Genomic DNA, 22041 nt, shown 5'->3' with positions numbered 1-22041 from the left:
AGTTTATGATATTTGAATCTGCTCAACATACCGCCATCTTGGTTTTTTGTATCACAGAGTTATTATAAACAATGAAACTTGGTTAGCTTGCTTTTTGGATAAACAAAACAAATGAATATTAAAATGATACATAAAATAAAACATATTAAAACCCTTTATACATCAAAATATATTATTTACTCAAAAAGAGCATATTACAATATTTATATTCTTTTTGCTGATCGCACCCCCGACCATCTTCTCCAATTACTTCTAGTATAGTTGTATAATTCAAGAGCTGAGTGGAAGTACATTTTATATTACAAATCTGAATGAATAGAATATTATGGATGTCAGAAAAATTTAATTTAATGATTTTCTATTCCTAACGGAAAAGGCTGACTTTGGGTCATTTTAATAATTTGTGTTCAACTTTGAGATGTTTTCAGTGCCTTGACTTATATTTGACTTAGATTCAGTTTTTGAGTGTACTTAATCATACTCCATTTGTGAGTAGTAGGTTCCTAATAGACATAGGCGGTAGATAGTTAATTATTTTTCAAGTCTTACATGAGTGTATGAGGACATTATTGGAAAAGTGAATTTTTTTTCATGCCTCCTGTTCACCTCCTGGCGGTCTCCGTTCTGTTTTGAAGATAATGAAACAATTATATTTTTGCAATTTTTTCAGAAGTTATATATTAGACAATGTTTTTTTATTTGAATTTGAATTGGATCTACTTAAATCATCACTTTTGAGAACAAATTAAATTAATCATTCGCTAAATTGGAAAGAAGTTGTTCATTTGAACCATCTTTTGTGTTAAAAGCAATCATCTGCATTAAGGTCTGAAGTTGTTTAGATAGAGTAGCCATTCTTGGCATTGAAAGGCAAATTTACTTCACTTCTTTGATTCTTCTTACGGTTTCCAGCATCTGTGAGAGCATAAAAATAAAATAAGTATAGAAATTCTTTTGATATTTAAATTTATGAAAATGCAAAAATTATAGAAGTAAGCAAGCTAGTCAAATAAAAGTAAACATTACAAAGTTTAGATAATTATCTAATAGTACCATTAAAAATGAAATTGTTATAACTGGTTCAAATCTTCCTCTTGATTATCGTCTCTATCAGTTTCTCCTCTTATTAAGGATTCTTTTAAACTTCTTTAAAAGTAATATTCACTCACTCATTATTTTTCAAAATTGAGGATGTGTTTGAACTGATAAGAAAAATATAATGGAATTCTAGGGCGGAGGATTTTCTTATCAAAATCATGATCCTCTATTATGAATTGCAATAAATATTCATGGAAACCCATCCTCGGGACATGTGGATCAAATTGATTCTTTGTTGTAGTAATACTGGCTGTCCAATTATGTAAATTGTTACAGAAGAAAATTAGTGGATTTGCTATATCTATCACTTTAATTTGGAGAAAAATTCAATAAATACATTTAAAAACATGAGCAAAAATACAGACTAGACATTCTCATTAAGTTGAAATGCATAAGTGTTTGTTTATAAGTCTTTGTTCTATATTTTACCTGATCAATTCATCATATTATTTACAAAACGTCATGTTTCCCATCCCACTGGCAACAAAATCAGGTGGCCACATTTAATTCTTAGAGATGACTTAAACTGAATTCTCTTGCAGGTTAGCTCTTTAGTACTTTGCCACAATATATGATATCACAAAACTCAATGTATTTTAATATTGGATAATGTCAGAATTATATTTATTTTCATTTGATTCTTTGAGAGAGGAAGAATTTTGAATTTTATTTAATGACCATTGCTATTGACATTTTTCTGGTTTTAGTAAGTTCCTCATGTCCTACTGGGCTACTCATTATTAATATATTATGATGATATTTTGTAAAATTAGAAGTCAGATACTGTATTACTTATGCAGGTGTTTCATTGTGTATTTCTGTTTGATCATGTAATAATTGTGAGCAATTTTCCAGTATTTACTTATATAAGTTGTTTGTTTTTAGAGAGTTCTACATGTTGAAGGAGCACATTCAATGTTTGTAACTGGTGTTGAACTTTTGCCATGTTCTTCTTCATGGGGTGCAATAGAAGCTGCTGCTTTAAGTATTTCTGTTGATAACAGAGTTTGTATTCACAGCTTACCATTCAGAAGTTAGTATGAATTATTCTTTGCAACTTTATATAATTTTTTAGATCTGTTTTTCTTTCTTTAAAATACACCAAGAGTCTATAAATTTGAATAATTACATTTGATTATCCCATTGAGACTAATTAGTTGATATCATTACCAATATGTTATATTGTTTACTTATTTTATATTTCTGAAAGTGAAATATGAAATAACTCAGTAAAGATTTGATTTCTATTCAAAATAGTTGGTTAAAATATTTTACTGCGTTATTTTGGAAAATTGTTTAAATCTGCTTAAAAAAACTAGGGGTTGTTTTTTACTGTTTGGCTCTACCTCCAAAATTTAAAAAAGTAAAGAGGTGCAGTACCTTGTGACACTTACAGATAGTGCGTTACGCCTTTTATAAAAATCTATTTACAGTTGATTGTATTCCTTACTATTTCATGTTATCAAAATGGTTTGGTTGTTTTTGTGAAAATTCATAGAAGACCTAATGAGCTTTTAAGAGAACACGCAGATTTTTATCAATTAATTTATTCATTAATAATTATCATCCTATAATCCTAATATCAAAAGTGTGTCTTTCCACAGTTATGATTAGTTGAGAATTTATTTTTAGTATTTAGTATGAAATTTTCAGTATTTATTGTAAAGGCTAGGTTTCAGTTGAAGGTTTGTTTTTCTCAGTCTAGTTGGATTTAGTGTTCCATCTTTAATTTTTGTTATTGATCATTTATATTCAGCCATCAGCTGTTTCTTAGTGAGTTGTCAGTTCCTGGATTGTAAATAGTTATGTATGCCTTTAGGCTGAAAGCATCATGATTCAGTCTCAGTGACTTTTCACCTGTAGGTACTCTTCACCTCCAGTCTCCAGTCTGTAAATTACCTGATTTTTGTTCCACAATGGAATTAAAGACTTTCTCTACTGTTTCTTTCAAACATTTATACATCTCTTGAACCAGAAAAGTTACATAAGGCTATGTTGAACAATTACATAAGAGTATATTGAAACGAACACTCATTAAGTCTGTAATTTTATTCTAGAACAAAACGCTCCTAAGATTACATGGTCAAAACTTTAAGACCGTCTGCCTGACAAATATTTACAAAAGCTTGTTATTTAAATTTAAATTAAAATTTTATTGTATTGAGTCATTTTATATGAAATGTCACTTTTCACAGGAAAGTTTTAGTAAAACAACTTCATGAAATCAAAATATGTATACCCTCATTTTCTATAAATTTTCCCAAACATGTTCAGAAAAAGCTTTTTTGACCTGAGAATCATTTTCAACAAATTTTACCGATAAGAAAGTTGTCCAAATTTTTTAACAGATAGAAATCTGTTGGAGATAAGTCTGGCAAATAAGGTGGGTGAGGAAGGTCTTCGTAACAAAGCTGTGTGTTGTGAAACTTGAGGTCTGGTGATGTCTTGTAAGAGTATTAAGAATATCCCTTTCTAATTAACCAATGCAGGTTGTTTTGTTGACCAGTTTTTGATGCATTATTTCAATATTGCTGCTGTAAGATGTGGATGTGATGGTTTCAACTCTGGGTAAAAAGATGAATTGAATCATTCCTGCCATTGACCACCACACAGAAACCAATAATTATTTTGGATGCAAATTAGGTTTTGACATGTTATTATTGCATGTGATGATCCTTTTGAGAAAAGGCTTGTTTTTTGCTTAGTATGCATGTTTCATAATGCTTCAGCTGCTGCCACTCTTAAAGCTCATTAGGTACCCATAGAACTACCTTTTTTTATAATGTTATTGCTTTATGTATTTTTTACATTGATACCGTAGTTTGATTATGAAGTAGGTGACGGTGAGGTATAAGTTTTGTTTGAAGTAAAGAACTGATAAGGATTGGTGAATAGAGAGAATTCCAGAAGATGGTTGCTTGAATAATGAAAGATTTGGTGTTTGAGGCTGTTCTATAAAATGGCATTTGTGAATTAATCAGTTGGGATTTAGCATTTAATGAATGGATAGGTAGACATAGAGGGAATTCAAGAATTTAGGTTGTTTTTTTTTGTTATTAAGTCTTGGAAAAGAAAAACAGTAATAAAAAGTCACCTCAACTCTGTATACCAACAGGAGACTTAAGGGTGCCTGAAAACCTGAAGATAAATCTTATTAAGTAATTTTGGAGTCTCATTTCTGACACAGCAGATGAACCTCCCTAGACCAAGCAACCATAGTCAAAGTTGGGGAAAACAATAGCAGATAGATACTATAAACTGATGGGTATCATGGAATCTTAGAATTTCTTCTATATGATAAATAGATCAAGCCAATTATATTTGAACTGGGTATCTGATGTGTGGGTTGTGGTAGGGTACAATGAACTGTTCTAAAGAGAAAATTAGGTCCATGAGGGAATCTATGACAGAATCTGACAGAAAGAAGAATCTGACAGAATCTGACAGAAAGTTGGTGTATCAACATAGCATCAAATTGGACATGAGATGGATGGTAAGTAACAATACAGATGAGAGAAAAGAAGCTTGAAGAAACTTGGGCAAAAATGTATTCCATATGTGGAGTGTCAGAAGGATTTCAAAATAATTTTTGCCCTCAGACTATCATAGACGTACAGAGCAACACTACCACCAATTTGATCCATTTGATCATGGCGAAAGAGAGATAATTAGGAATGGAAACAGTGGAAGTTGAGAGGTTTAAGTTTTAAGCCACTTTCCTGAAGCAGAAATGGTATAATAAAAATTTCTGAGGAAATAATTCGATGGGTTTGTCATAATGTACAGGTAGGGATTTAACATGGCTGGATGTTATGATACCAGTCGTGTGGAAATAAAGAAAACTATCCATGGCAGACTAGTCTCAATAAAATAATTAAACATCTTCAGTTTATATGTAAAAGTCTGCATAGTAGGTAAAAAATATAGAATGGAATGTCAATACTTATACTATAACGAACTTTCTTAAGTGTTGGTAAGATAATTATTATGTTCTAGAGTATGTATTATTATATATCTTGAAATTTCTGTATTTATAACTTCATGTTTTTTTTTAATGATTCTGTGAATTAATATTACTTCTATGCTACCCATTTAAAGTTCAAATGTACAGAACAGTATATATTTAAATGCTTAAATTCAAAGGAAATCTTTTTTGAGTTATTTGTATTTACTATGTCATTATTCCAATTTTTTTGGCTTTTGTTTGTATATTTATGTATGCAATTAAGAATCTTACGGTTATTAATTTTTGTTTCAGAAACGTTACCACCATGGTTAGTGATCATAATTATTATGATCACTCTGCTCTTTACTTTTGTACTTTGCAGCTCCATCGGCCTTTAACTTTGCTGATTGTTCTGACACTGTACTGTGATCATTTTTATTTATTGTACTGTATAAATATAATTATTAAAGTATATATAGATATATTTATTGTAAACATAAGTTTTAATTTGCATTTCTATATTGTTGACTTCTTGTTATCATTTCATATAAGCACTAATATGAAATGCTTTAGTTATTTTAAGTATTGAAATTCAGTTTGTTATGTTATATTTTTTATATTTTATTAATGGTGTTGCTTCTTTCTTTGTATCCTTTCAACTTTCTACTCCAATTCAGGACCTGGAAGATAAATGATGAATAAAACAGGGAAATTGTCAATTGTTAATGAAAATAAACTAAACCAAAAATACAGTATAGTTTAAATTAAAATAAATCAAATGATATTACTGTAAAATCACAGTATAATACTATACATACCTGAAAGTAATGATTATTTTTTATGATTTTACAAAACACCCATGCCTATACCTTAACTTGAGGATTTCCTGTTTCAATCACTAATTTAGTATAATTAGTATCTTTATTATGAAGTTTTCCATTATTATTGATATGTAATTTGAGTGAATATGGTTGTCATTGAGAAATCTATTAAATTATTTAAACTGATTTTAATATAGAAAATATGATTTAACAAATCGGTCTACTATATAAATGACTTACTATAATAGTACTGGTTGGAAAATCACTGAAATTTCTTTGCTTTTGTATTTTCTAAAACAAGCAGGTATCTGATGCTCAAGGTTCATTTCACAGGACCTTTACTTAATAAATATTAATTGAAATAGGAGGTAATCAAAGCCACACTTCCCTAATGCACTAGGCCAGTGGTGTAAGTTAATGTTACTATAAGAAATTATGTTTTTTTTCCTTTAAGATTCTTCAATTTTATTTACTAATGCTGTTACTTAATTCACCTACAAAAATAATAATATGAGTGCCATGAATTTTGTTCTCTGATTTCACTGTTTTATAAGATACAAAACAAAAGGAGAAGATAGGTATTCTAGGCTCCATGAAGTATGTGCTGGTATATTGCAGAGAAGTAAGTTACCCATACTCTTTCTACTCTATACTGCTGATATCCTTGGACTAAGTGGCTAAAAAAGGTTTCATGGCTATTTTACCAATGAAAAAGTTGTCTTGTCTACAGGAAGCCAATAATAAATTAAATAGCAATCAAGTGTGTAGACCTCATAGTGGAAAATAAAACTGGATGAATCCAAATCAATGCATGTAGATTTTATTAAAAGATAATCTGGTATCTGTCTGCCAGCAACAATATAAAGTGAAATCCTTTTTAAATCAGTCCAAATATCTCTGATGATTGGGTGTACAGCTTTTATAGTAAGTTAGTAGAAATAGATTAAATTTAACATTATTGTAATGTATTGGCTCTAAAAAGGTGAAAGTCAAGTCTTATGGTCCTTTGTTTTCATAGTGAGGCTTCATCTCCTCACTTGAAATCTCTACCTAAGAAGACTGAAGTTTCATCCCTTATGATACCCTTTTTATTGGTGCCAAAGCTTCCTCTCTAAGCCCGCTACCGATAGTGCACAAGTTTCTTTCCTGGATTCTTTCGGTATTCTGTCTTGATTTCCTCTTCACCCTATCTTCTAACCATCATTCTGTCTAAAGAGGATTAGCAAGCTCTTAAACTTCATATTCTCAATACCCTAGTTATTCATTTTGATTACAACTGCTAAATCATTGTTAGTTCCTTAGAGGGAATGATGAGAGTTTCCTAGGATAAGGATTGAATTAATATATCACTACTTTTTTATTGGGAGTTATATATATTGTATGTACTTTTAATCTTCTTGGATAGAAAGTACTGTTGAGGCAGTATTTCTGTCTCTCATTTTTTATTTGAGAAATATAAAATTAAACCACTTGAAAAAAGTTAAAACCAAAATTAATTATAAGTAATAACAAAATTAAACATTATTATTGATACATAGATGAAAAGGTATGTATTTTTTGATATACTGTATATGTGAAAACATGAACATAATTACATTATTTTTTAAAAAATCACCTAGACCGGACCAGTTTTAGGGAATATAATACAACGAATTTCGTATTATTGTTTATTTGTAAAGCATTCTCAGTAAGCTAGCGCAATCAACAGGGATGATCACTGTATCGGCCACGAGTTTCTACTTTCTAGGTCGTCACTGTCTGCCTCTACTTCCTTCACTAATTTGGTATCAGCGAAATTATGCCTTACGTGCCGATCATAAATGAAATAGTAAATTACACTATTTCGTTCCATGCACGAAAAATTAATTTTATTGATTCTCTTGTGAGGGTAGAATGAATTCTCCCCATGAGGAAGTAATTATGGACACAAAATCTATTAGCCGCTGTCCATTACTGCTTTTCACATTCTCACCTCCATGGACCCCTAGAATCCCATATCCAGAGCTTTCATTATTTCCCGTTCTGGCATAGAAGTCTCCACTCAAAATTATCGATCTTCCTTTTTCTTTAACCGCAATTTTTTGTAAATTCAAGTATAATGCCTCCTTACATACAACTCTAGCATCTTCAGTTGGTGCATAGTCCTGAATTATGGACAACCCACCATAGCCATCTTAAAATTTACTACAATCATTCGTGGAGATATCTGCTCCGATTCCTCTACACAAACGAACATAGTGGTGACAACTAGGTCTACTCCTCTTAGGTAAAAACCCCTCCAGGTATTCCAGCATAAATTAGAGAGTAATTATTGGATAATTTCATTTCCATACTGTCCTTCTTCACACCTAGAATTTCTACTTTGCACCTCCTTATTCATTTAGTCTTTTTATTCCACGTTCCAATTCGTTTATACTAACGCACGCCAAGACAATCCCTATCCAAGGCTAGTTGAATTTCATTGAATCTGTTGTTCTCCAGAAGAGTGATCAACCCAGTGCTAGAGGCCCCATAACCTGGAAGCAACTGTCCCCCTGAATAATTATATTTCTTCAGGAGAAAGGGTGGTCGGGATATACCCCTAGCACTGGCTACCTGTCTTTATTCAGTATATTCAAACCACTCCTCCTGAGGGGGATCTTCCATCCATAACCCGAAGGACGCACTCCCAAGTGGACAGATTCCGCGCAGAGAAGAACTAAGTCTAAATGTGCGGATAAACGCTATTCCATACGTTGTTTTTTTATTTGTTTTAAAAAACCAAACTTGACGGTGCCGAAACAAATTCGGAGCAACATGAACCAACCAATTCAAATAAGCCATCGACGCGCCAATATTCCTATTTTTGACCCTCCAGCGTCTATAATAAAGTAACCAGTTTGAATATTAAAAAAAAAAAGTTTATACCTGTAACATAGATAAATATATATTGGCAGCGATGGTTATTAGTTTGGGAAATGATGGCAAACATGAACTTTTATATTGATTCATAAGCTTCAGGAGTTTTTCGGAGTCTAAACATTGAATTGGAGCCATTGGGATTTTGTGATAACATTTCAAGTAATCTAAAAACTAATATATCTAACTCCGCCACAAATTCTATATTGATTTGTATTGTACAATCCTCTGTTTTAGATTCGACCAACAGGAAGAGAGGAACAAAGTGTACTTTTCAAAAAACTATAATCCAATGAAATTTACTAATAAATTATCTAGTTTATGAACCATTCATGGTTGGAGAGTTATTTATAGACTGAAGACAGATAACCCATAGTTCATCAACAATACACTGGATTAATTATTGATTCTAGTTTCTAGTGACACCAAAAGCATGGAGGCAGAGAAAGGGGAGGCTGTTGACAGTGTGCAAAGAAGTACTAACAGGTGCATTCATTGTTTAGGTAATCAGTTTATTATTTTCAAGGAAATAACAAACGGGTAAATCAAAAATTTTAAATTAAGTCCATGATCAAGTCTAAGTATGTAAGAACTGCCAGGAAGTGTTATGTTACAGTAGTTTTATTCCATATTGAGTTTGAGCTGCTATTGCTCAATTTAAACTGATTTAGAATTCAAGGCTGGCTAATCTTTAAATTACAATGAAACAGTTAATTTGTAAAAATCTACCTAATTGGTCAAAAATATGGAATGTCATTACCTATTTTGTAAGAGTTCGAAGTTTCTTAATTGGTACATAATACAATCCTTATATTAACCAGCAGATATAGCCAGATGCCCTGTAGAGTAAGACACTAGGTCCTTAAAGAACTGGTAAATTTATTAGAAATTTAATTAAGTAGCTGTATTAATGAATATATTTTCATAACTATGAGCTATAACCCTTTCATTTGCTGATCAAAGGAGCAAGGTATTATCCTCCTTGGTGTAACATATGTTAAGTTCAAATACATAGAATGTTATAATGATTAGAAGGTAGTTGACCCTGGATAATATATATGAGGAGATGGTTGGGGTGCAGTCAGTGAAGAACACAAATAAGTAAATAAGTGTTTTATACTGATTTCACCCCAACCATCTACTCATAGAATGTTATAGTATTTATATGAGAATCTTATGGAGCCTAACTTTTGTTTCAGAAACGATTCCACGATGGGTACGGATCCTCATCATTATTATAACCACTCTACTCTTTATTTTTATACTCTTCTTCACTGGCGTGTAGCTTTGTTGATTGTTCTGGCACTGTAGTGTGATCATTTTTAGCACATACATGCAATTCTTTATTTATTCAAAGTTTTGAATTTCTGTTTCTTGTGTTTTATTTTATTAATGCTGTTGCTTTTCTCTATGTGTGCTTTCAGCTTCCTACTGCAAAAGAACAGGAAAGTAGATGATGAATATGACATGGAAACTGTCAATTGTTGATCAAAATAAGCTAAGCCGTCATTAGAGTATAGTTTAAATTTAAATAATTCAAATGATATTATTGTAAATTTTATAATACTATGCATACTTAAAAGTTGCAAGATATTTTTTGTTAACACCTTTACCATTTATTAACACCTGACCTATCCTTCACTTGAGTTTTTTCAGTTTTAATTATTAATTTTGAATTTAATAATTTATTCAGTTTTAATCATAAATTAACATTTATTATGAAGTTGCCATTTTTATTATTAATTTATAATTCGATTAACTATGGTTATTGTTGAGAAATACATTTTTCGTCTAGTTTTCATACATTATTTTAAGTGATTTTAAAATATAAAATATGATCAACATAATTTATAGGTTAAACAAATGACTTACTGCCCTAGTACTGGTAGGTGAATCACAGTGTTATCTGGTCTTTTTCTAAAATAAGCAGGTGTGAGATGTATAAGTTCCATTTCACAGGACCTTTACTTAATAAATATTAATTGAAATAGGAGGTAATCAAAGCCACATTAGCCTAATTATGTCAGTGGCAAAGTGCTGCAAAATTTTAAAATAATAAAGTTAAATTTACTATGAAAAACTTTTTTAAATTAAAATTCTATTTTTATTTTATTTACTTTTACTGCTTATTATTTCATTCAGCAACAAAAGTAATAACATTGGTGCCAAAAATATTTTTTTATTGATTTTACTGTGCTGCCAGACAAATTAAATTGAGAACCATGGCCCTTTACCATAATCTAATAATTAAATAAAATGATTAGCTTGTTGTGTAAGTAGGTAGACAATTCTTTTTTAATTTTAGTTACAGTAGAAGTATTAACCTAAAATGATTATGATTATATTTATTTGTTTATTTTATAAATGCCATCCAATCGTAGTGGGTTAGTGTCATGAAGATCGTAATTATTCATCAAATTAAGAGTAATTATTTAAATGAAAATTTTGTGAGCATAAATGTTTTTCTTATTTTTAATAATTCACGTGAAATCAGTAAAAAGATTGTTGAACCTTTCCCTAATTAAACCAGCCAAAATGTGGTTTGTTGGTTTTAAAAGTTGGGGGAATAGGGTTTATGTTTTTTGGCTTGTATATATGGGTACAAACATGTAACAAATACTTTGAGAAATCCAGGCTGTGCAGAACTTTAGGCAATCATAAAACCTAAAAATTTAACAATTTATGTAGGAATACCAGGTTTGCTCAGTCAGTTTCAAGAGATTCCAACTTTTCTAGTATGAATTCAATTTTTTCAACAAAACCTAATAATCAACTTCAAATTTTCTGACTAGGCCAAATTATTTTGATATGATGGTGGAGTAGTTTCAACATTTATTTAAATATTGAACAGTAGAAATTGAAATGTGCAGGTAGTAGTAATTTTCCTTAAAACTAAAAAAACGTTGGTTCTGATCGCCATACTGCCATCGGTTCCTGACAATTATTTAAAGCAAAATGTTTTTGTTTGAAATGACATATTTTTTTCACAATAGAGGAGTTGAAATGTAATTATGAAATGAAGTAACATAACATTGAAAGCAATTGGAAAAAAAATTCTTTGATTTGCTTAAATTCCTTATAATTATTTAAATACTGTTTAAATTTATTTATTTTACTTGAAAGTGTTTCTTTTTAGATACAAAATATTCTTTTTTATATCAAGCAGGTGAAATAGTATTATTTTTATTTTATGACATATGAAATATCATCAGAATAACTAAAAAAGTATTTCTATGATTGACATATCATTATTGGTATACAATTTTCTATTAAAATCTAGTCAGTAGAATAATAATGAAAATAAATAAGTGAGAAATTTGTTATTATTTCATCAAAAAAAAGTTAAACTAAAATTATTGTGTTTATTATTACTCTACTGACAATAGCCCTATAAAAGTAAATTTATAAGATTTTTTTCTTTTATATATAATATAAAACATTATCAGAATTACTAAATAATTTATTTCTTTGGTCAAAATATTTCCTAAGGTTCAAAATATTTTTTTTGTAAATATTTGGCAGATTGTATATTGTTGAGAAATACATTTTTCGTCTAGTTTTCATACATTATTTTAAGAGATTTTAAAATATAAAATAAAATATGATCAAAATAATTTATAGGTTAAACAAATGACTGATGATTATATTACCACAAATCAGTAGTTTAGTGGAAATAACCTACAAGTTTTTTATTATTTGGTCGCTAAATAACAACAATAGAATTTTTTTCTATTGTTTCCCTGAGAAATGAAAATATAAAAAAGGCATTTTTTTGTCAAAAATCTGTATGGCTAAAAAACTAGTTAAAACAGAACAATAAAATTTGGAATATAATTTTATCTGTGAAAGGAGAAAGTAAACTAATCATAATCTTAGACCATGGGTGACATGGTCTAGATGAAATGGTGTACAATTGACCCACCAGTAGTAGTACCATTTTTTTTTTTGTAATACCAGTCCTAGAAGAACACTTTTAACTAAGTCAATGATTATTAATATTTTTTTTACTTAATCAGGTTTTCAAAATTAACTTATTTAACACAAATACATCAGGTGGGAGATCGATAAGTCAGAACCAGTAATATTTGTTTACTTCTTATAAGGAAATAAAGTGCATATTGTATTGTCCACTCAATATATCATGAATTTATTATAATTATTTATTTATGTATAAATGAAGTACGTATCCTAATAAAAAAATAAGTTGAGTGTAGAAAACCAAAATGGTAAAACAAATAAATATCGTTATGCTACATCTCTCATGCTGTGGATAAACAAAAAAAAAATGCTAGGTGAGGAATAATTAATAAACTCTAGGTTTTGGTAACTAAAACATTTTTATTAAAATGTTACAATGAACATATAACTTTCCCAAAATACTAAGCTTATTATCATAAATTATAACTTAATTATGAATATAATTATTTTGTACCCTCATATCAAATCTATATAAATATATTGTGATGAACAGACTGGAGTGCAGAATCATGCAATACTGGATGGGTCTATTTGTTTGGACTATCATCAAACTGGCGAACACATGTGTTGATGCATTTAAATATTCAAACTCTAAAAAAAGAGTTAACTAAATCTCACGATCACCAAAATTTATAATTGAAGGATTTGCTGTAAAAGTAATTAATTTTTAACATGGAGAAAACACTATACTGAAGAAATCGTTTAGTAATATGCAGGTGAAAGTTGTGAACATTATAATTATTCACATATAGAAAAAAGGGTTATTTTTGGTAACTATTTATGTTCGGCTAAATGAAGTCTTTATTTCCTGTTCTAATTATTCAAATTTTTTGTGGATTATTTTTAAGTAAATGGCAATCAAATAATGGGGGTGAGGAGAGACAAAGTAACTCTAGCCTCCTTCATAAAATATTGTGGGTGCAAAAACTGACTAGTCCACTCAACTCAGTACCAGAGCTAAGTTTTCAGCAATTTAGATAGCTCTAACAATAAAATTGATGTTATATCATCTAGAAGTTATATTTTTAACTGGAAATATTGTAAATGTGGAGGAATAATTTAAGAAATTGATTAAAGACAGTTTTTTCACATAACTTCAAATTTTCATGGTTTTCGGAATGTTTGAAAAAACAGAAGCTAAATCCTTTTTTATGGCATACCCTTCAATTTTTTTAAAAATACAAATTTAAAAACTGATTAGGTGATGATATGCTGAGTGTATCAAAAAATTTTAAAAATATGTTAATAAATTATAATGGAGTGGCACAGGTATTGTTAATTACTATGCAATAGAGAAGGGTTTTGAGCTATAAGCAATCTTTATTCCTTCCCCTTCCAGCCAGTTATCACCTTTAAATTTATACTTAAAAATAACAGTCTTTTTTTCAGAAAAATTACTGGATAGATACAAAGTTGATAAGAATTTGTTTGCCGATAAGTCAGTAGTATTTTTTTCCCTTATACTGCTGGAATGATATATATATATATATATTCATACCCATCAATAATCATAAACCTGATGTTAAGTAAAAATTATTTGGTATGCTTATCACCCAATGTGTTATACCAAACCTAATTAAGTTTTACTTTGTACTAAATGTTGTATATCTTATCTTAAAACCCAGTCTTAAAGAAGGTGCCACAGAAAGGCATCATTTAAAATATATAAAAATAATAATATATACCAATATCTTTATAAAAATATGTATACTGTCATAACATAGGCATTATAAATCTAATAACAGAAAGTTAGGATTCTCAACATATGTTTTCCACAAATTACTGAATCTTGCCATAGTAGCACCATCAATAATTCGGTGATCTGCAGTCCATGATGCAGCCATTTGGTAGACTTTAGTCACATCTCCATTTTCTGAAATGGCTGGAACTAAACGTGTCTTACCTAAAGCAACAATACAAACCTCAGGAGGTAATATAAGAGGTCTGGTATATGTTCCTCCAATGATACCAATATTTGAAATAGTTATGGTGCCACCTAACATATCTGAAGGACCTAGCCTGGATTCTCTACCAGCTACTAGTAATCTGTTAAGCTCAGAAGTTATTTCAGCAATTGAAAGCTTTTCAACATTTTTTATGTTTGGAACAATTAAGCCTTCTTTAGTATCCATAGCAACACCTATATTATGTGAATTTTTCAAAATTATATGTTCACATTCTTCATTGAGACTAGCATTTAGTATAGGATATTCCAGTAATGCTTTTGAAAGAGCTTTAATGAAGAAAGGCATATAAGTAATATTGATATTTTTAGACTTAGCATATTCCTTAACCTCATATTTCATCAATACTAATTTAGACATATTTATCTCATCGCAATAGCCAAATGATGGAATAGAATGCGATTTAGTCATTGTTTTAATCATTACCTTTCTAACTCCTTGAATTTGTTGTACAGTGTCTGTTTGTTTGTGAAAACTTTTTTCTTCAATTACCAGTTTTTCATCTTTATCGTTGTTTCCTGTCATATGCCTCAAAATATCTTCTTTTAATACTCTTCCCTTTTTACCTGTTGCAATCACATTACTCAACAATATATTGTTCTCTTTTGCTATTCTCCTAACAGCTGGTGTTGCTAATGTTCTGTTAATATGGCATGGATCAAGATCAACCATTGAAATAGCATTTTCCATGGATTTTTGGATGCCTGCTTCAGATGAGGAAGAAGGTAAAGTATTAGAAGAATTTTCTAATACTAATTTTTCAGGGGGTACATTTGCTGGATCCCTGATAGGAACATCTACTTCATTAACATCTATATCTACTAGGGGTTTCCCAACCAAAGCTATTTCTCCTACCTGATAATATAGTTTTGTAATAGTGCCATCATACCGACTAGTGATGTTAACGGTTGCTTTATCACTTTCAACAGAGCATATATTGTCAAATTGAGACACAATATCTCCAACCTTCACAGACCATTCTCGAACTGTAACCTCACGAATACCTTCACCAATATCTGACAATTTGAATTGTACTGTATTCAATAAAACTGCACTAGTCCTATAAAATTGCACTTTATTGACACTAGAATAAAGCGTATTAGCCTTAAAGAGAATCCGTAAGATCATCTTCGATTAAAAATAAATTTCTTAGTAATAACTGATTGATTACAATTAATTGGACAAGTGGTGAGAAGGGACTAATTAATGTTTGGAATATTGCATAATCATTATGACCTCTATAGTACCATCTGTATGATTTACATAAATTTTAAATCATTGATAACCTCGATTGAAAAAACGTTACTGAATTTAACATTGTCAAACCTAGGAAAAAATATGGTCGGAACCTTAGGAACAACGTGTAGAAAGTTCAAAACAACTTATATATAATATAATATATAAATATAAGATATATATAGAATATAATGTTTGATAACTAATTACTCGACTTACCACGATAATTCTTTCATGGCACAATTTAGCTGGTTAATATTCAAAGGTTCAGCACCATATATTTTTCAGTTGAGAAGCTGAAACATTTGATATCAAATTATTTGTACGAGGTTCCATCAAAATCACTCTGCTTCCATTCATATATTCATTCTCCTCCCTACTCACCTCCTAGCGTGCTGAATTACTCCATACAAATCCGCCGGAAATCTGTATACACAACCAGATATCTTAGAGGAGCCAAGTCCGCGGGGTTTTCCTCACGGCAGATCGTAAGAATTTTAGCTTGTTATAGCTCACAGGCCATGTGTCTAAAATTCTCTGGGTACTAAGCCTATACCTGAAATTCCATTAAAATTGGCTCAATCGTTGGAATATTTTAATGAATTTCCATCCTCACCTCACCTTATTTTCTGGTATTATGTCATGCTTTTACTGTTGATAATATTTATTAGGTGCTGGACAGACCAGAACTTCTGTACTAACAGAAGACTTCTATCAGCTTTATTTATCAAGCATGCTCGGTCATCCCATTCGAAGCAGAGTCGTTTTGTGGCCGAGTTGTATCAGGATGATTGACGATTGTTTATGGAACAGATGGAAGTGAAATTATCTTCTTTAATTTTTCCTTCAATAACTTACCTTATTATCAATTCATACCTGGAAGGATTTGGCTACATTCTTTAGAATTGTCCCAAGAAAAAAACTAGCTAGGCCTACGTGGATTAACTGTGAGGTAGTTGGGAGTGTCCTTTGTCTTTAACGTAGTCAAAGAAAACCTATGAGTATGGTCACCATCCTCCAGGTCAATCTAGGCTGTCAGCGGTTCGTGGCGAAGTAAGCTCTCGCCTTACGGTATTATATAATAGCGATTCAGGTGTCCTGTTAACAAGGATGTGGCCACACATCGAGATCTGTAGCCCGGAGCAATGGAGAAAAGAGGCCCAAGACGACTATTGAAATTGGTACAACATTAGTAGCGGCGTTATGGGTCTTTTGTAGTTCGCCATGGCGGATAAGAAGGCTTGTTACGGCAGGAGGGGTAGCATCGCATTCACCCCTGCATCAGTATATCTACCCCAGGAGAGAAACATTGCAGGGGATTTATTCACCATTGAGACTATCGGGAAATGCAATTGCGTGTGCAGAAATCAGTTCGTGGAGTGGTTAGGAGATCTAGTCAAAAGAATGCGAATGAATTAGACTCGAGGAGTTGATTACGAGAAAGAAATTAGTATTTGCAAATGATTCCTCTGCAATATCCACCTTCTGTGGCCAAAATAGACAGTGTTGGATAGACGTTACGCTGGCTTTGCCGACAATGATTAGTCACATTGTTGATTGGAGCCTCAGATCTGAGACGAGATGTTGAATACAAAATGTTTCCACAGCTTTGATAGTGGTTATATAGCCCAAAGAGAAGAATGGAATACCTTTCGGGCCAGGCTAGAGGGAAAACTGATTGATAAAGTCTGGGAAGCATCTGAGATGGATTATAAAGATGAATTCTACTACCAAGTCTCAATGAATTCGCAACACTGCTGAGAATTCAATTAAGGAATACCTTTTTATGAACTACTAAAATTTAAGTTAGCTTCAATATTCACATAGAAATTACCTGATATTTCTCTGAGAATAGATTCTTTGGGCATAGGAAAAAAAGGTTTAACAGTTTAAAATATGGGCGAGAACACTATTTAGGATTCTGTTGCCAGGGGAATAGATCTGACTTACAAGAGGATTCAACTCCTTTCATTTATTATCAGCTCAAAGCATCGGTGAAGATAAAATTCCTACTGTTCTTATCGGCAATAATAAAAAAACAAAACAAAAAAAACAGTGTTTTTTATTGTAGCCCACACTTGTGTATTTACAATTAAAAGATAATGAAATTATCCTCACTTACGTATGATATATATAATAAAAATTGAAATCTGTGTTTTTAACGGAAAAACACGTTTTAGGCTCCACTGAACCCAAATAACCATGGTAGTGTGTAAACATCGCAGCTCAAAAACGAAAAGACGGGTAACAAGGTATTTAAATGGTCTTAATATCGGCTTGTTCTCATCGTCATTGAAATAATTTGACACGGCTTAAATGCCCAAATTTAAAAAAGCCTTCCTCTAAAGTATCTTTTATTTTGTTTATTTGAAATATTTATCCATCTCCAATTGCTAGAAGTAAGAATCAATAGATTAACAAAAAATCTGATACGTGTGATGCATAACTTTCTCTTACCGTCCTATATACGTTCCTGAGTTTTGTGTTAATGTCTGGGCTCGAAATAAAGCTATTTTTGTGATTAATAAAAAAAAAAAAAGACCTTAAGACCAAGGAAGGCGAAAATTATGAACAAAATATTTTTATTTTTCTACTATAAAAATTCGTATTTCAGGGTTTTTCGAGTTGGAAATAACGAATATAAATTTTATATGAAATTTTTGCCAAGAATACAATAGTTTGAAAAAAGATTACAAAGCCGTAATAGAATTGGGAAAGATAGTACTGTCTTGGCTTTTCATGTTCTAATCGGATGCTTCTATTTTCTCTAAAGTTACATATAAAATTATGAAAATATATTCGGATGTGCGGTAAGCAAATAAACAAAAAACTTATCTAATTGTGCTGAAATTTCGACCTGAATTTTAGTCCTTCATCAGGGCTAAAAAAAAAAAAAAAAAAAATGAGAACAACCATCACTCAGAGAAACATAATAATAAAATAAAATAATAAACAAACAAACAAATTTGGAAATACACAAAACAATGTATTAAGTAAAAAGTAGTTGATTAATGAAAATAGAGGTAAATAGTAGTTGATTGATTACAATAGAATATGAAACATAATAGTAGAAAAGTAAGAATTATACAAAATAAATTATGAAAAAAAAAAAAAAGGAAAGTGTTGAAGAAATAAACATAATGAATGAAAATGTACATGATGAGTAATAGACTTAACACAATAAGATATTTAAGTAATGTATAAAATAATGAAAAACAATTTTAAACGATTTAAATCGATATAATGAAATGTATAAAAGAAATATGTATGATACAATGGGCAAGAAGAGAAAAAATATATCTTACAATGAATGAAAGAAAAAAAAATTTACAATAGATAAAAAAGTACAGTTATATAGATGAGTAAATGAAAAATCTCCGTCGTCTTCATTTTAGCCAAGGCGGCTTTTATTCATTTTAGCTTTTAGCCAACTATAAAATGGCACTTAAGGTCTGTCGATTTTATTGAAAAAGTTGCTGTCACATACTATATACTGCGTAGGCAGGATTTCGCCAAGGGGGAGTAGGCCTCAGACCATTTACACACACATATGTGCATACTTATATATCGTCCATTTTGAAATGTTGGTAAAAGAAAGATATGTAATTCCATATTCCAAGAAATACCTCACCATTTTATTTCTACTTCGCAAAATTTAATCATTACTTTCTGAATGTTTATTACCTATAATCACAATAAATTATTGAAGATGAAGCGATTCAAATAGTTAAAAACAAGGTTTAACCAATGGCTGGTACAATGAAAATATAAGGCGGTTACGCAATTTCCATCTCTGACGTTTTTTGGACTCTACCATCTTTCTCCACCATTACCTTATTAATTATAACATGTTTTCAAAAGAAACCGTCTATCAAATAAGTTCACTATTTTATATATATATATATTTCAGGACCCAAAAATCTAAGGGGTAGTAGCCACGGAGCTCCCCTCTACCTACCACACATACCCGTTCTAAATATGTAATTTTAATTTCCCACGACTTTTTGAAATAGGCTCTTCAAACACACACACGCGCGCGCTAGAGCGGAGAAAACAAAATATTTGATATAATTTTACAGATTTTTTATGTGATCGTATTTCGCCGTTGCTCTGCATGTATATGAGATACCCATGTATTAGCATATGAGATACTCATTATAAAATATTTTATAAGGCCCACTTCGTAACGTCAGTCGGTCAAATTGTTTTTATTGGGTACTCACATCAGAGGTATATGGCTAATATGTTTTTTTCTGAACTGGGTTGGTAAAACATTTTTTAATTTGATTGAAAATTATTATTATTTGTTGTCTTGAGGACACTAAACACGAATCTGACTCATTTTATTTTTTTTCGCCTTGGGGCTTTTAATTGTTTTTTTCTAAAAAAATCAGAAAAAATACAATAACTTCAATGTGTCTCCACCAACCTACACGAAACTTACTTATGGTTTAGGGCCATATAAACTGCAAGAAAAATCTGACCTATTCTTAACAAATTAGAAGCTGAGATATAAAATCAAACATTTGAGAAGATTTCCTTAATTTGCAACTACTTTTTCTCCATGTTAAAGGAATAAAATGTAATTAATATTTACATATAAATAATATTGGGCGGGAAGAGTGTAAATTGAATTTTGCAACAATTAAGTAGTAATGTTTGGTATGGAAAAAGTTGAGGACATCAGCAGAAAATAAATATCCTACTAAAGAGATTTTCTGATTCTTGGTACATTTGAATTCATTTAATACGATTAAAAATGTTTTGTTCTTATTCTTCATGAAGTGAAACAATTTGGGCCGACTGACGTTCCGAAGTGGGCCTTATGAAATATTTTATTATGGGCAATAGTATCTAATAACCACTGAATACCTGCAGATCAAATGCGGAATAGAATAAGTTGAAAAAATCCTAAAATTATATAATTTTTTTCTCTCGGTTCCTAGGGCGCATTGGTAAGACTCTTGTCCTCCAGTATTTTTTGACCTATCAACACCAAAAAATGTTTCATGGAATTTGGTGATCCAACGGGCATAACCTCCCTTAATTAGGGAACCTCAAAACGTGTATATCATTAAAAAAAAAAATTAGAAATTTTGCTCGTATTCCATATATTGGTAATTGAAATTAAAAGGTTATAAAATTTAAGGTTAGACAGGTAAAAACTATAAGATAATTGAAATTGAAAATTTTATAAATTAATAATAATGACAAATTGGTACAAATTAATTTGTCATAGCTAAATAATAATAACGTACCGGTCGATGGCGATACAATGTTTGTTCAGTCGCGACAGTACCTGAGAAGGTTCAAGTGATAATTTTGTGAACCAAATTTAAGTTTGATTATTGACAAAATTGCGAAATTATTTGTAATTATTGATAATGTTAGGCACAGGTACTTTAAAAAAAATCTATTACTCACAATATTATCACTTGTACTCGCAGTACATGTATATCAGTTTTTATAAATAATTTTTACTGTTATAGATTTAATTAATTTTAATATGAAAGAAATAAGATATATAGGTAAAAATTAAAATATTAGTATCTTACTGAATTATTAGTTTTGTCATTAATTTAATTATTTTAAAATGAAATAATAATTATAATTAGTTAGCCATACTATAATTTAAGTAAAAAAAATATTACCACTTTTTAAAGGGTTTGTAACAAAATATATCTGAAATACTAAATTTTTCTGTTCCCACATTGGTAAATATGTTCCTATAATCATCAAAACAACATATCATTCAAAATTATGTGTTTGTCAATTAAATATTAATTAAGTAGTCGATGGTTACAAAAATGTAATCGAATAGATACTCACAGATTTGTAGTAGTAGTACTTAGTACAAGTGTTGATATTCGCCGTCATTCTATCCAAGTTAATCCTTATATTTTTTCTCAACATTTTTTCCTTAATTAAGGATATAATGAATACTGTTATTAAAGATACTCAGTATTATGTGCGATTATATGTAATCAGTAATAAATATTAAAACTTAAATATTGGAATTTAATAATAATATCTAAATTATAGTAATTTAAAAATATAATGTATCTATGGCCATGATCAGTTATGTGATTCTGAAGTAACC

The 22041-nt window shown here is 30.3% G+C and overlaps 2 protein-coding genes and 1 long non-coding RNA gene across 10 annotated transcripts in view; 1 reads left to right on the top strand and 2 right to left on the bottom strand.

Moving 5' to 3' along the window:
* The window catches only part of LOC106685985 (guanine nucleotide-exchange factor SEC12), a 20336-nt gene extending 9989 nt beyond the window's left edge, over positions 1–10347 (top strand). The window contains exons 7-11 of one of the 6 annotated variants that reach the window (XM_067049489.1): positions 1984–2131; positions 5357–8925; positions 9001–9249; positions 9963–9979; positions 10188–10347. In XM_067049489.1, the coding sequence (XP_066905590.1) occupies positions 1984–2131; positions 5357–5442 (234 nt within the window). In that variant the 3' untranslated portion in view covers positions 5443–8925; positions 9001–9249; positions 9963–9979; positions 10188–10347. Of the gene's footprint in view, positions 1–1983; positions 2132–5356; positions 8926–9000 lie in introns of all 6 variants that reach the window. The other 5 variants (XM_067049486.1, XM_067049487.1, XM_067049488.1 and 2 more) reach the window with 5 other exon arrangements.
* On the bottom strand, positions 7–22041 carry LOC106685987 (uncharacterized). Of its 3 annotated transcripts, none has more exons than XR_010843968.1 (6): positions 21771–22041; positions 21593–21667; positions 16326–18822; positions 16161–16237; positions 5336–5724; positions 7–915 (listed from the first exon to the last, which is right to left on the bottom strand). It is a non-coding gene; the product is annotated as an uncharacterized lncRNA (long non-coding RNA). The 3 variants fall into 3 exon arrangements; XR_010843970.1 differs by lacking the exon at positions 7–915 and adding an exon at positions 9952–10194 and having other exon boundaries at positions 5407–5724; XR_010843969.1 differs by lacking the exons at positions 7–915; positions 21593–21667 and having other exon boundaries at positions 5407–5724.
* On the bottom strand, positions 13082–16084 carry Dbct (Dihydrolipoamide branched chain transacylase E2). The gene has a single exon (XM_014429044.3). It carries the CDS (start codon positions 15831–15833, stop codon positions 14469–14471), a length of 1365 nt encoding a protein of 454 aa, XP_014284530.1. The 5' UTR covers positions 15834–16084; the 3' UTR covers positions 13082–14468.

Source organism: Halyomorpha halys, unplaced genomic scaffold (assembly GCF_000696795.3).
Source record: "Halyomorpha halys isolate HHAL.00 unplaced genomic scaffold, Hhal_1.1 Scaffold764.1, whole genome shotgun sequence".
NCBI lineage: Eukaryota > Metazoa > Arthropoda > Insecta > Hemiptera > Pentatomidae > Halyomorpha > Halyomorpha halys.
The sequence above is the reverse complement of the archived record's forward strand: the minus strand, read 5'-3'. Positions and strand labels throughout refer to the sequence as shown.

Bases quoted from the DNA above. Each gene is read 5' to 3' on its own strand.
- Dbct (XM_014429044.3), bottom strand. From the start codon at position 15,833: ATGATCTTACGGATTCTCTTTAAGGCTAATACGCTTTATTCTAGTGTC.